General features: G+C 41.6%; 1 protein-coding gene across 1 annotated transcript in view; it reads left to right on the plus strand.

Moving 5' to 3' along the window:
* mpp7a (MAGUK p55 scaffold protein 7a) overlaps window positions 1–15,833 on the plus strand; it is a 396,892-nt gene that overhangs the window by 122,964 nt on the left and 258,095 nt on the right. Inside the window, exon 2 of the mRNA XM_048606808.1 lies at window positions 3,712–3,876. Within this exon, the coding sequence (XP_048462765.1) occupies window positions 3,840–3,876 (37 nt within the window). The 5' untranslated portion in view covers window positions 3,712–3,839. The remainder of the gene's footprint in view (window positions 1–3,711; window positions 3,877–15,833) is intronic.

Raw genomic sequence — 15,833 nt, forward strand, 5'->3', positions numbered from 1 at the left:
ATTGATACCATTGGGCTGCAGGGTTCCCAAGCGGAATGTGAGTTGCTGTTCCTGCAACCTTCGGGTAGCATCGCTGTGGCACTGCAGGAGGCCCAGGATGGACATGTCATCTGAGGAGTGGGAGGGGGAGTTGAAATGGTTTGCTACTGGGAGGTGCAGTTGTTTAGTGCGAACCGAGCGTAGGTGTTCTGCAAAGAGGTCCCCAAGCCTCCGCTTGGTTTCCCCGATGTAGAGGAGGCCACAACGGGAACAGCGGATGCAGTATACCACATTAGCAGATGTGCAGGTGAACATCTGCTTGATGTGGAAAGTCTTCTTGGGGCCTGGGATGGGGGTGAGGGAGGTGGTGTAGGGGCAGGTGTAGCACTTCCTGCAGTTGCAGGGCAAAGTGCCGGGTGTGGTGGGGCTGGAGGGGAGTGTGGAGCGGACAAGGGAGTCACGGAGAGAGTGGTCCCTCCGGAAAGCAGGTAAGGGTGGGGAGGGAAAAGTGTCTTTGGTGGTGGGGTCGGATTGCAGATGGCGGAAGTGTCGGAGGATGATGCGTTGGATCCGGAGGTTGGTGGGGTGGTACGTGAGGACGAGGGGGATTCTGTTTTGGTTGTTATTGAGGGGAAAGGGTGTGAGGGATGAGTTGCGGGAAATGCGGGAGACACGGTCGAGGGCGTTCTCGACCACTGAGAGGGGGGAAGTTGCGGTCCTTGAAAAACGAGGACGTCTGGGATGTACGGGAGTGGAATGCCTCATCCTGGGAGCAGATGCGGCGGAGGTGAAGGAATTGGGAATAGGGGATGGCATTTTTGCAGGAGGGTGGGTGGGAGGAGGTGTATTCTAGGTAGCTGTTCCTGCTCCTCTGATGCTGCTTGGCCTGCTGTGTTCATCCAGCTCTACACCTTGTTATCTTAGTTTTATCTTTGTTTATTTTTGTAACCTCTCTTATTATCTGTTGATTTACTCTTCCTGTTATGGTCTGCTTATATGCCCTGTGTTAATTCTCTTCCCTGTTGTCTTGCCTTTACCTTTTGATTCACCACATCTCACATTTGATCCCTTGCCCATGCTATTTAGTCTAAAATCCTTTCAAATTTCCAATTATGAGTTTGCAAGGGCACCAGCCCCTGCATGGTTCAGGGGCTGACCGTCCAAACTGTATCAGTCTCACTTTGTCCAATACCCATGCCTGTGCCCACGAACCCAAACCCACTCCTTACAAGCCAGTCGGTGAACCATACCCTCTTTTCCCTAATCTGTTTTGTCTTTTGCCGATTTGCATGTTGTTCTAGTAAGAATCCAGCGATGACTACCTTAGGGGTCCTGCTTTGTAATTTGACACAGAATCCCTCAAGGTCACTATTCAGAATGTTTTTCCTTGTCCTGTCTGTCATTCGTGCCTTATATTCACCATTGACTGGATCCTTTTTGAAATGTTATGTTAAGAATTGTCCATGAGACATCCCTTGATCTCCATATCCACCATTTTCTTTGTTTTTTAACTCCAATTGAAACCTAACTACAGAGTTCTAGAATGATCTCTTGCTGATATTTTCTATCCCTCTACTTCAATCCAAAGAGCCTATCTGCTTTTTTAACCATTTTATCGACTTGCTGTGCCACCTTTGAGGATTTGTGTATGTGGCCATGTTTCTGCTCAATTGCAGCACATAAAATTGTGACATATTTCATTTCATGCCTTTACATATTAATTTGTCCAAATGTGTATCGCTTCACATTTCTTTATATTAGCCTCTACCTTTCTTGCTTCTGTCCATTTCACCATTCTGTCTTTGTCATCCTGAAGCCTATAACTGTGGCTATCCCTACAATATTTCCAAATTTTTTATGATCTGCAAATCTTGCTGCTCTCTACACTCTTGTCAAGATTGCTTATAAAAATTGAAAAGAGGAATTGTCCTGAAACTGATCATTTGGGAGTATCTGCCCATCTAATTCCTGGGTTTAAAAAAAAGTCCATCCAACACCACCCTTTGCTTCCTGATACCAAACTAATTCCATATTCAGGCCATGTCTTTGCCCTTAATGCTACTGACCTTCTTTCAATTTCATTAAAAGATACATGCTGATTCTTGAGTTTGTGTTATGATGGATCTCGTTTTGATTTACAACATTATTTTAACACATAGTTTGTACTTTTTAATGGACAGAAGGTATATTTCATAAAGAAAAGGATTTCAAAAAACCTAGAGTAGATCCCTGACTATAGGGGTAGTTCTTAATTAGCAATAGCATTGTTGTAATTTGGCTTTGAACAGTTAAACTGCTAGGCTTGTTGAAGTATTGCATCAGTTGTTAATTTTTCTGAACAAGTACAACTTATCATCTGGAGTGCATAAGTTCATTAACCGAAGGAAATTATTCCAGTTTATGAAGTAAAAGATTTTCACAGTTTTGTTTCATTGCTAATCAATGAGTCATACAGCATAGAACCAGGCCTGATGGCCCACCATGTCTATGCTGACCAACAAATACCAAACTACACTAATCCCATTTTACCTGCCCTTGGTCCATAGCCTACTATGCCCTTGAATTTTAAATGCTCATCCAGATGCTTGTACTTACCTCCATCATTCTGTCAGACAGCATGTTCCATACTTCTACCACCCTCTGGGTGAAAAATATTTTCTCAGATCTCTTCTAAACCACTTGCTCCTCACCTTAAATTTATGCCCTGTGATCTTAGACATATTAGCCATGTGGAAGAGATTCTCACATCTACTCTGTCTCTGCCTCTCATAATTTTCTTAATACCTCAATCAGATCTTGGCTCGGCCTCCACTGCTCCAAAGAAAGCAAACCCAATCTGACCAGTCTGTCCTTATAACTGAGACTTTTCATCCCAGGCAACATCTAGGTGAATCTTCTCTGCATCCTGTCCAGTGCAGTCGTGTCCTTCTGATTGTGTGACGACCAGACTGCACAAAGGATTCTGTCTGTGGCCTAATTAATGTATTATAAAGTTGTAACAAGACTTCCTATATTCTACAATCTGGCAAATGAAGGCAAATGTCTAGTTCTGAAGAAACGTCACTGAAGTCAAAAGATTAACTCTGCATTCTCCCCACAGATGCTGCCAGACCCGCTGAGTTTTACCAGCAATTTCTGTTTTTGTTTCTGATTTCCAGCATCCACAGTTCTTTGTGGTTGTTTGGGGATTTATGCATTTTCATGCGCGTTAAAAGATCTAATACCTCCTTGTTATTAAGCGTAATGTGTTCTAGAATTTCACCACCCCAACTGATATCCTGGCTACCATGACTTTCTCCTCTGAAATATAAATGAGAAGTATTCATTTAAAACCTCACCCATGTCCTATGGTACCATGCACGCATTGCCCTGTTGGTCTCTAATAGGTTCCACTCTTAGTCTGGTAAACCTCTTACTCTTAACATAATTATGAAAATCCTTGGGGTTTTCCTTGATCCCATGTACCAACAGATATTTTGAGGCCTCTCCTAATTTTTTCCAGTATATTCAGCCATTCTAGTTTGTAATAAACTTGTTAAGTGTGATGGGCTCAGGGTTGTTGTTTTCACTATAGCATTAATGGTATTTGTGACAAGCTGTTTATTTATTCACAGGTATGCAGGTGACCGAAATTTGTCCAATTCCTAAGTTTGAACTCCAAGCAACATTTTAAGCTGAAGAACAGAGTTTTACTGAGTCATGTTTTGATTGTAAAATTATTATTCCTTTCAGGGAACAAAAATTGACATAGGTGGGATTGAATGAAGGTGAGAGCATTGACTGACCGAGTCCACAGATAATCTTTACTTGCTGCTGAGTGCAAACCTGATATTCCTGTGTGACATTTTATAGAAGGAATCATGCCAGCATTATCAACAGGATCTGGAAATGATACAGGTATGGAAACTCAGCTTAAGATGTGTGAACTTCCTGGATTTAACTTGTATTTTACAATGGTTATCATTATTTGTGCTGAATTATGCAATTTTGTTTCACATCAGAGGAGGGAAAATGGATGTAAAGGATAATATAAATTCTGGAAGATTACTGACTTGTAGTAACACAGTGGGATTTACTTCTTGAGTAAGGAACTCGACATCTGTTCCACAGACTTATTGTTTGTTCCTGCACCTGATTGTATCACGTGTAAGCCACAGAAAATAAACGACAGCTTCTTCTAGAAGCAGAAGAACTGATGCAGTCGTCCCTAGCTTCCATTAGGGTTTCTTCACCTTTTATAGTTCAATGTTAGTAATTCTTTTCGTTTGTTTGAAATGTTTCTATGTTCACTGTAATTTCAAACTGATGTGACAGTTACTTGCCAATCAGTACAAGAATACCCAGGTGCTATGGTACTGAAGTGTGTCTGCTGTTTGTATCAATGCAGCTTAGTTGAATTTCTTTTCTCTTTATATTTAGCCACCTTGTCAAACTTCCTGCATTTGCAGTAAAGCATCTGGAAAGTTGCAAAGGTGTCTCTCTCGAGTAGAGTTCATATTGTGAAAATGTACGTTATTTTAGCTATGTTCTTCTTTTGCAAGTGCTTGATATTAATAAAAGTAAGACACTGTCGAATTCGGAAAATTACGCAAACTGACCTTGCATGCTTTTGATGAGAAGGGCCTTTGATAACTTTGTTACATATTGCATAACTGTCAGCACCCCATCTTCAAATTGTCAGCCTTTGAGAATACTTTTGAAAGATTTGCAATACAAATTAACGCACAGTTTTTGCAACCTTTCAAGATCGGCCAAATTTGTACATTAAAATCTGACTCAACAAGAAATTATTGAAGTGTAGTAAAATGCAGATGTTCACAATGTTACGTAGGTTCAGCAGGCACCCTTACACAACTTGAACCCAGATGTATGACAGCATATCAATTGTTATACTTGTTTCAGCATATATTATTTTAGAGGAGCAGCTGTTGTTTGGCATTTTGCATACAATAAATCTGAATGAGTAAGTTCTTCAAAACAAGAGCTTTAATCATGTTTCAGGAGCTTATAAAGATGAAGACTAAGTTTTTCATCTGTCAAAATCGGTTTAAAACTCCCAGATAAAATCAACTGTGCAAATCAACCCCTCCCATCCTGTAATTTTATTTCATAACAGAATATTGTCATAGCAATGCAACTTCAAGAAAGCAACACATGGCTAATATGAGTGTATGACCTGTCAGTGTGAAGATTAGCATGATCCTTTAGTGATTCATGTTGTAAATTAGGTTGTGTTGTTATTAGAGATAGTAGGAACTGCAGATGCTGGAGAATCTGAGACAACAAGGTGTAGAGCTGGATGAACACAGCAGGCCAAGCAGCATCAGAGGAGCAGGAAGGCTGACGTTTCGGGCCGAGACCCTTCTTCAGAAATGGGGAGGGGAAAGGAGTTCTGAAATATATAGGGAGAGAGGGGGAGGCAAATAGAAGATGGATAGAGGAGAAGATAGGTGGAGAGGAGACAGACAGGTCAAAGAGGCGGGGATGGAGCCAGTAAAGGTGAGTGTAGGTGGGGAGGTAGGGAGGACGGACAGGTCAAGGGGGCGGGATGAGGTTAGTAGGTAGGAGATGAGGGTGGGGCTTGAGGTGGGAGGAGGGGATAGGTGGGAGGAAGGACAGGTTAGGGAGGCGGGGACGAGCTGGGCTGGTTTTGGGATGCGGTAGGGGGAGGGGAGATTTTGAAGCTTGTGAAATCCACATTGATACCATTAGGCTGCAGGGTTCCCAAGCGGAATGTGAGTTGCTGCTCCTGCAACCTTCGGGTGTGTATCGTTGTGGCACTGCAGGAGGCCCAGGATGGACATGTCGTCTATGTAATGGGAGGGGGAGTTGAAATGTCTCGCAACTGGGAGGTGCAGTTGTTTATTTTGCGAACCGAGCGTAGGTGTTCTGCAAAGCGGTCCCCAAGCCTCCGCTTGGTTTCCCTGATGTAGAGGAGGCCACACCGGGAACAGCGGATGCAGTATACCACATTAGCAGATGTGCAGGTGAACATCTGCTTGATGTGGAAAGTCTTCTTGGGGTCTGGGATGGGGGTGAGGGAGGTGGTGTAGGGGCAGGTGTAGCACTTCCTGCGGTTGCAGGGCAAAGTGCCGGGTGTGGTGGGGCTGGAGGGGAGTGTGGAGCGGACAAGGGAGTCACGGAGAGAGTGGTCCCTCCGGAAAGCAGATAAGGGTGGGGAGGGAAAAATGTCTTTGGTGTTGGGGTCAGATTGCAGATGGCGGAAGTGTCGGAGGATGATGCGTTGGATCCTGAGGTTGGTGGGGTGGTACGTGAGGACGAGGGGGATTCTTTTTTGGTTGTTATTGCGGGGATGGGGTGTGAGGGATGAGTTGCGAGAAATGCGGGAGACACGGTCGAGGGCGTTCTCGACCACTGAAGGGGGGAAATTGCGGTCCTTGAAAAACGAGGACATCTGAGATATACGGGAGTGGAATGCCTCATCCTGGGAGCAGATGCGGCGGAGGTGAAGGAATTGGGAATAGGGGATGGCGTTTTTACAGGAGGGTGGGTGGGAGGAGGTGTATTCTAGGTAGCTGTGGGAGTTGGTGGGCTTGAAATGGATATCGGTTTCTAGGTGGTTGCCGGAGATGGAGACAGAGAGGTATTAGAGATGATCCAGGTGAACTTAGGTTGGGGTGGAAGGTGTTGGTGAAGTGGATGAACTGTTCGAGCTCCTCCTGTGGGAGTACGAGGCGGCGCCGATACAGTCATCAATGTAACGGAGGAAGAGGTGGGGTTTAGGCCAGTGTAGGTACGGAAGAGGGATTGTTCCACGTAACCTACAAAGAGGCAGGCGTAGCTTGGGCCCATGCGGGTACCCATGGCCACCCCCTTTGTCTGTCGGAAGTGGGAGGAATTGAAAGAGAAGTTGTTGAGTGTGAGGACGAGTTCGGCTAAGCGGATGAGGGTGTCAGTGGAGGGGGACTGGTTTTTACGAGGCGGCGCCAATACAGTCCAGGAGGAGCTCGAACAATTCATCCACTTCACCAACACCTTCCACCCCAACCTTAAGTTCACCTGGACCATCTCGAACACCTCTCTCTCCTTCCTGGACCTCTCTGTCTCTATCTCCGGCAACCACCTAGAAACCCATATCCATTTCAAGCCCACCGACTCCCACAACTACCTAGAATACACCTCCTCCCACCCACCTTCCTGCAAAAATGCCATCCCCTATTCCCAATTCCTCCGCCTCCGCCGCATCTGCTCCCAGGATGAGGCATTCCACTCCCGTACATCTCAGATGTCCTCGTTTTTCAAGGACCACAACTTCCCCCCCATCAGCGGTCGAGAACGCCCTCGACCGTGTCTCCCGCATTTCCCGCAACTCATCCCTCACACCCCCTCCCCGCAATAACAACCAAAAAAGAATCCCCCTCATCCTCATGTACCACCCCACCAACCTCCAGATCCAATGCATCATCCTCCGACACTTCCGCCCCTTTCACTTGACCAAAATAATATCAATTCTAATTAATCATACTCATTTGGACTGAGCTTACCTTCCAGACTTAGTTTTTTTTTTCTAATTTGATATTATTAATAATATTGATTTGTTGGGAAGATTACAGCAATGCAAGTTGCGTAAGAGTTTTGCCGTTAGCTAGTTTGATTTTTATTTTGCAGGTATAATTGAACTTCGTCGGGCAGAACATAGCGTCATTCCTCACACATTTTGATTTCTCCCTTTTTCCACAGCATCGCGTATGTACTATGTTTCACCCATCCTACAGAATTAAGTACTGCTTGATTTGTAGCGACATGCATCTTTATTTGACACAAGTAGAACAGAACCTTCCTGAACATTTTTAAGCTGTGCTTTGACAAAAAAAAAGTCATGCTGACTTTTTGAATGAGACTGGTACTTTTACTGCCTTCTGCCTGTGCAGAATTTAAACTATGTACTCAAAACATTTAGTGGTAATAAAAAAAAGCTTTGCATACTTCAGAGAGCTGTGTCAAGGATTAATGAGTAACTTTATGTTGAGTTGAAATCTGCTGCTGTTTGTTGCCGTGAATCTTAACGAGCTAGAATTAGTTCTCAAAATTGTGAAACTAACATTGTTTACTGTTATTTGTCTGTAGAAGGTGCAGCAATTTCAGGTGAGGAGTGAATATGTGGTTAAATATTAAAGTACAAAATTTGCTATCAGAATTCTGCCACTCTGCCAATAGTTCTGTGAAAATGATATTCTGCTCTCAACTTCAATATTAAAAATGCTTTGAATGACGCCAAGTCACAGTATTTGTGGAGTAGCTGAACACTAAACCTACTGCAGAAAATTAGGTCCTGTCAGTCCAAAAACAGTTTGAGATGTAAAGGAGATAGTAGGAACTGCAGATGCTGGAGAATCTGAGATAACAAGGTGTAGAGCTGGATGAACACAGCAGGCCAAGCAGCACTTTTTCTGAAGAAGGGTCTAGGCCCGAAATGTCAGCCTTCCTGCTCCTCTGATGCTGCTTGGCCTGCTGTGTTCATCCAGTTCTACACCTTGTTATTTGAGATGGCATGGTGGAGAAGAAGCCACCTCTGTGTGAAAAGAAGGGCAAGTCTCCTATGCCGGTGATTATACTTTACAAGGATCTAATGTCAAGAGTGGTTGGTGTTTCATTTGTTTTGGGTTATTTTACTTTTTTAGTATTGACATCTATGAGCTCAAATTGAAGACTCTTGTATACAGTTCAGAATGGGTTGTTACTGAGGAATGCCATAAGCACCACCCACAATGATGGTGTCATGAGGATGCCGGCAGAACACCTACGGATCTCAAAGGAATGTGATCTAACATCTAGACCTCCTGAAAATCTCTAACTATGTCATCAATGTAATCTGTTGCTAACATGCAATAAGTATTTCTTGTTACCCACAAGAAACTCTTCTAGTTTCACTAGGAAGTAGTTTCCTGTATTGGATTTGATGAGGCAGATCCTCTAGTTTCTTACTTCTGAAGGTTTCTGCCACTATCCTCTTTATTTATGATTCCTGGGATGGTAGCTTTGTGTATGAGAGATTGAATTGGTCGGCCTTGTATTAATTGAAGTTTAGAAGAATGAACAGGGATCTTATTGAAACGTATAAAATTCTGACAGTGCTAAACGGAATGAAGGCTGAAATGATATTTACCCTGGCTGGGAGAGGCAGAGCGTTGATGAACAAGGGAGCATGATCCCCTGATATGCAGTAGACCATTTTGGATTGGGATGAGAAGATCCGTCTTTACTCAAATTCTGGTTGCCTTGTGGAATTCTCAGAAGGCTGTGGAGGATAAGTTACTGAATATATATCAGAAAAAAAAGTACAGAAAATAATAGATTTCTCGAGGCTAAAAGTGTCAAAAGGTTTGGGCAGAGGGTGGGAATACAGCTTGAAATACAAGATCAACTGTGTTTAATGGAGGCACAGTTCCTATACAGTGAGTGGCTTACTCTTATTTTCTTTGTTTATCATGAGCAGCAACTCATACAGTGTGGTGAGTTGGCATGCTCATACCACACAAGATGTTTGCTGTCTTCTTGTATTCACTTACATGATGCATAAGGTTCTATTTATTAATTAAGTGAATCTGGCCACCAGGTGTTGGTAAACAACTACCATTAAAACTATGCAAAAATACTCAAAGCATAAAACATACTGTCTTTGAACTTGCTGTAACTGAGACTGTTAACTTGAATTGAAAATGTTAAGGCTACACACAGCTGAGGATATTATTAGCCAATGATCTACATAATTCTCAAGTGATGACAGTGAGTATTTGAAATACTCAACAGGACAAGCAGCACAAGATGATCGAAGACTTTTCAGCACTGTTTATTCAGATTTCTGGCATCCACAATATGTTGTATTTATATATGTGAACTTCATCTCCAGGTAAGATCCTTGTCAAAGTTCTCGTTTGTTTAAATGGCATTTATCAACAATTATCGATTTTTAAAATTTTCACTTAAAATTCTCATTTTGCTGACATGAGGGATTTTATCTTGCCTGAATTAACTTCACATATTAAAGTGTTGTCAACAATTTAAGGAAATTACAAAAAATGAAATATCAATCTGAAGAAAGAACTGAAATTCATCCTGTGCCATTCACAATCTGAGGACATTCTTAAGTTCACTACTAATAGTTCATGATGTAGTTTTGAAATGCTGTAAGGATGGCAAATGTGGCAGGCACGAATATTAGGGAAGTGAAGAGCTGGTTGGTCTCTGAGGGAGAAATGTTGACTAGAATACTAGAAGAATTCTACTGTTTTTCAAATGATCCAGTGGGATCATTTACTTTTAATAAAAACAGACAGTGCTTCTGTTGATGTCTGATCTGAAAGCCAACGCCCATTGTTGCTTTGTACAGCACTGGAATACGAGCCGAGGTCATGTGATCAGTTCTGTTGAATTGGGTATGAATCCAGGATCTTTGAATCTACAGCGTTATCACTGGCCAGCACTGACATCATACATTTACTTTTTGCCAAACAGCAATGCCCTGATCACATGATCTAAGTACTTGAATTAGAAATCTGAAGCATTTTGAAGACAAAGTACTTTGTTGTATAAATGTAATATGCCTCAATTAATTACTTGAAGCATTAACAGACTCAAATTCATACTAAAATATACAAACTGCACTACATAACTGCCACATTTTCAAAATTTTCTTTTGATAGCCCTTGGTGATTAAATATTTCTTGAACTGAATTGAGTCACATGGTGATGGTAAATTCAACATATGCCTGAAATATTTGCTAGCTTGAGACTGATGCAAAATTTGTTTTCATGCCTGTTTTAAATGCTGCTGACACCAAAAGCTGGTTTGACCTGCAGCAGCTCAGCTGGGATGGTTTGAAAATTGATGACTAGAGATAGTCATCAATTTGCTGAGGTAGATGTTCCTGGGGATGCCAATAATATTGCTATTGACCTTGTGCACTCCTGCGTGAGGGCATTCAAGACTTTGTAGAACAAGGCTGAGAATGCTTGGTTCAAACTGTGATCGCTTAGAGTTGTAGAGCCATTGGCTTAGAGTGGCTTAGAAACAGGCCCTTTGGTCTACCATGTCTGTGCTGACCAACAACACCAAATTACACTAATCCCATTTGCCTGTACTTGGTTCATAGTCTGCTATGCCTCAGCATTTTAAGCACTTACCCAGATGTTTAAATGTTGTGAGAGCAAGTGCCTGCACCACCCTCTCAGACAGCATGTTCCATACTTCTACCACCCTCTGGGTGAGAAAATGTTTTCTCGGGTCTCCTGTAAACCACTTGCTCCTCACCATAACCTCATGCCGCCTGGTCTTAAATGTGTCTGCCACGGGGAAGAAATTTTCACTATCTACTCTGCCTATGCGCCTCATAATTTTGTATACCTCAATCAGATCTCAGCTTGGCCTCCTCTGCTCCAAAGAAAACAAATCGGTGTTGTTCAGTCAGTCCTCGAAGCTGAGACTTGTCATCCCAGGCAACATCCTAGTGAATCTCCTCTGTACACTCTCCAGTACATTCATGTTCTTATAGTGGGGTGACCAGAAATGCACATAGTATTCCGTTTGTGGCCTAACTAATATTTTATAAAGTTGTAACAAGACTTCCTTGAATCAGAGATAGTAGGAACTGCAGATGCTGGAGAATCCGAGACAACAAGGTGCAGGGCTGGATGAACACAGCAGGCCAAGCAGCATCATAGGAGCAGAGAGGCTGACGTTTCGGGCCTAGACCCTTCATCAGAAAAGGGGGAGGGGAAGGGGGTTTTGAATAAATAGGGAGAGAGTGGGAGGCGGATAGAAGAGGGATAGAGGAGAGGATAGGTGGAGAGGAAACAAACAGGTCGAAGAGGCGGGGATGGAGCCAGTAAAGGTGAGTGTAGGTAGGGAGTTAGGAAGGGGATAGGTCAGTCCAGGGAGGACGGACAGGTCAAGGGGGCGGGATGAGGTTGGTCGGTAGGAGATGGAGGTGCGGCTTGAGGTGGGAGGAGGGGATAGGTGGGAGGAAGAACAGGTTAGGGAGGCAGGGACGAGCTGGACTGGTTTTTTTTCTTACAATCAACATTGGTTTCATGATCATCATTATTCTCTTAGATACAAATATTTAATTACTTCAAATTGCGCCATCTGCTACGGCGAGATTCGAACCCAATTCCTTGGAATATTACCCGAGTTTCTGGATTAATAGTTAATACTACCAGATCATTGCTTCCCCCTATGAAGTGGGAATGTGGGTTTGAGGTTAAAATTCAGATCAGACTTTATCTTATTAAATAGCAGAATAGACTCAAGGGGCTGAAAGGACTACTCCTACTACTTGTTCATATGTTCTAACTCCATGACGTTTTCTAAAAAAAAATTCACAGAATTGACCCACATCCATCTGCTTCTATGCTGAAATCTCAACATATAACACGTATGTGTTGTCATATTTCATTGCATATGAGAGTTGAGTAGGATATTGTGAGCAAAGGTGTGGGGGACAACACGAGATAAGAAAGGGGAAGGGACTGTATTTGCAACAGGCCACAACTTCCCTTCAATTCCTACCCTCAATGCAGGATGCCATGTTGGTGAATCCCTTTCACCACCCAACCAAAATGGGAGGCAAAGCAAAGTAACAGGCAAAGTAACAGGAAAAGTAACAGGCGGCACGGAGGCACAGTGATTAGCATTGCTGCCTCACAGCGCTAGGGACCTGGGTTCAATTCCACCCTCGGGCAACTGTGTGGAGTTTGCACATTCTCCCCGTGTCTGCATGGGTTTCCTCTGGTTTCCTCCCACAGTCCAAAGATGTGCAGGCTAGGTGGATTGGTTGCGCTAAATTGCCCGTAGAGTTCAGGGATGTGTAGATTAGGTGGGTTATAGGGGAATGGGTTTGGGTGGGTGCTCCGAGGGTTGGTGTGGACTTGTTGGGCCGAAGGGCCTGTTTCCACACTGTAGGAGTTCTATGATGAAAAGATAGAGTTTCCAAAAAAAAAAACTGGAGGGAGAAAAGCCAAGGAAAACAGGAAGAAACAGGCCCAATAAAACTGAGAAATTAGGGAGCAACACAAAGACAACTGTAAACATGCTCTTTCATGACTTACTATGTCCAGTTCAATTGAAAGTACTCTTCTAAATATATCATTGCATAAACACAAGCATTTACAAGCACATTTGTATAGAATTTTAAGATTTCAGAATCACAGGATTTAACATGTTGTTGAGCTGACAACAGGACAAAATATTGAAAACTCAGTTACTTTCCATACTTTCCAGGTCTGTAAATGGAAAAGTAGTGTTCTACGAAGCACTCAACACCTGTAGCTACGCTTAGCAGTCGCACTTCCAACCATGGCTTATTTTCTGACTGAGCACATCTACACAGCATTAATTCATTTTATTTCAAGTCTTTCATACATTTCTACTTGTCTGAAGGGCGTTCAAGTTTATTGCAATCACTAGTCTTGCTTGAGGCTTGTTTATTTTGTATTTAATTTCTCCAGCTGAAAGCACAGATTCCAAGGCTTCCTTATACCAAAAATGTACTTCCTAACATTTTTAAGACAGATAATATCTCCTCTAAATATCCCCAAAAGTCACTGACAGAACCTTCAATTAAATGATTTAAATAGTACTTGGAAACTAAAAATTGCATTTCTTTCCTGCCAATATATGCCAACCGTATATCTCCATATCACAAATCATTCAATGCCTGAGGGTCAGCAGAAGGCCTTCAACAGAATGTTGCCTGTAACGCTCAACATGGCAAGCAACAGGAACTTGGCACACAACATCAATGAAAACATCAAATCTTAGTCATCTTCTTGACAGCACATACCTCTTAAATATTTAGACTTCTTTCTAAAAATGGCTATGATCCAATCAAGGAAGGATGAAATAAGACATGATAAATAGAAAGACTGGTTCCTTGAATGAGCTCTTCTGCAATTAACTAGAGACCACAAAGGATCATAGACGTCTCTCTCTAATGGAGATAAACTATTGTTTTTGTACAGCTTAAGTGTCAGCAAACCACAGACAAGGCACAAGGCAAAGATGCAGGCCAACATACTATCACAGATGGCACAGGGATTGAATCCACGCTATTGACATCTTTCTGCAACACACTCTAGACAGCTACACTTGAGCTAAGGCAGCTTTCACAAAAAGTAGTCCAGGAGTGGGATTAAAATACAACCCACAGCAAATTTACAGTGATTAATAAAAAACAAATTTTGAATGGCAAGAATGAATCAATGAAAAATTAGCACAATTGCCAAGAATCATAAATGTCGCAGAAATCATTGGATTGACCAGATTTTTAAAAATCTTTTAGAGAATGAGGGAACAATGGAGATACAAATTGGATACTTCTCTTTTCCATGAAAACCCCAAAGTGAAGTTGTAGAAACAAGACACTGCAAAGAATCGTATAGGTAACTGTATGTAAGCACGTAATATTGAAAACACATCGTGGTTCCCTGTTGGATCAGTCAGATGAACAAATGTGCAATAGAATTCTCACCTGGGCATTAGTTACTTCAGGACAACCAAATTGAATTGTATACAAGTTGTGCCTAACACAATTAATAGAGCAATTTGAGGAAATATTGGAGTACTGGGGTAAATGAATTTCCCTCAGAAGAGGAGGAATGTATCTCCTATCGATGGAATATTAGAATATGGAATGATCCACCAGAAACAATAATGGAAGCAAACAAACAGTAGCTTTAAAATGGGAAATGGATAAAGATTTGAACAAGAATAATAACGGCAATCGTAAAAGAATAGAAAAATTATTCTAACGAAATTGCTCTTTGAGAACCAGCCCAGAACTGCCTTCGTGCTGTCAAGTTCTCAGATTCTAATTCAAAATTATATATGCTTCAAGATACATTTTGCATATTGAATTGAAAAACCTCTTTCCAAAAATTGATTTGTATTATAATGTTATCTGGAATTCTTTAATAAATCTTATTTTGTATATATGTGTGTATACTTAATGCATTAATTGCTAGGTATGGAATATATATTACACAAAACAAAATAGCTTAACCTTGAAGGAAATGAATCAAATGAGAACAATTCCAAATGATAAATCATAGTTAATAGAATCACAAAGTGGATTATAAAAATACAGGCATGTGTTTCATGGCTACGTACAAGTTCAAATGTCAGTATTGTAGATTTTCCATGTAAAAGGCAAATTGTATTGCATTGAAAGATTTATAGGACACAAGCATTCACTTCCGTAATGTCATGAGACAATGAATAATTTTTCCTTTGTAGATCAAGTGCAGAGTCTAAAGACTACAAGTAAGCAATTAGCAGGCTGCTTTCTAGGTTACAAAGTGTGCATTGTACAACTGTGTGAAGGATTAAAATATGGACAAGAAATGAACAAAACTTGTGAACAGAAAGCATATGGTATTGGTCAGAGCTTTACAAATCTTAAAACTATAGAAGCTTATTCTACTTGATTAAAGTCTGCAATTTATTTATTAATATTTCAATCAATATCACAACTTCACCATACTTGGAAATTAGCATTTTGTTGCTGAATTTCTCAAAGTATTAAATTATCTGCTTTAAAAGAATTGCTTAATTCTTTTCTGGGATATGAGCAAGTCCTTAGTCTCAAATGCCCTTTCGAGACTGATAATGTAGAATATCATCAAGTTTAAATACACCCATAGTGTTGTTAGAAAGGGAGTTCCAGGTGATTCCAAGTGATTAAATGATTTATCTAAAATCTGGAACTGGAATAAAATTACACACACAGAAAACCTCAATTTTGCTACATCCTGGGATTACATTACTGGTTTCAGGTTGACAGTTTTCTCACACACACACACACACACACACACACACACACACACACACACACACA

The sequence above is a fragment of the Rhincodon typus genome, chromosome 2 (assembly GCF_021869965.1).
Source record: "Rhincodon typus isolate 14 chromosome 2, sRhiTyp1.1, whole genome shotgun sequence".
Classification (NCBI taxonomy): Eukaryota; Metazoa; Chordata; class Chondrichthyes; order Orectolobiformes; family Rhincodontidae; genus Rhincodon; species Rhincodon typus.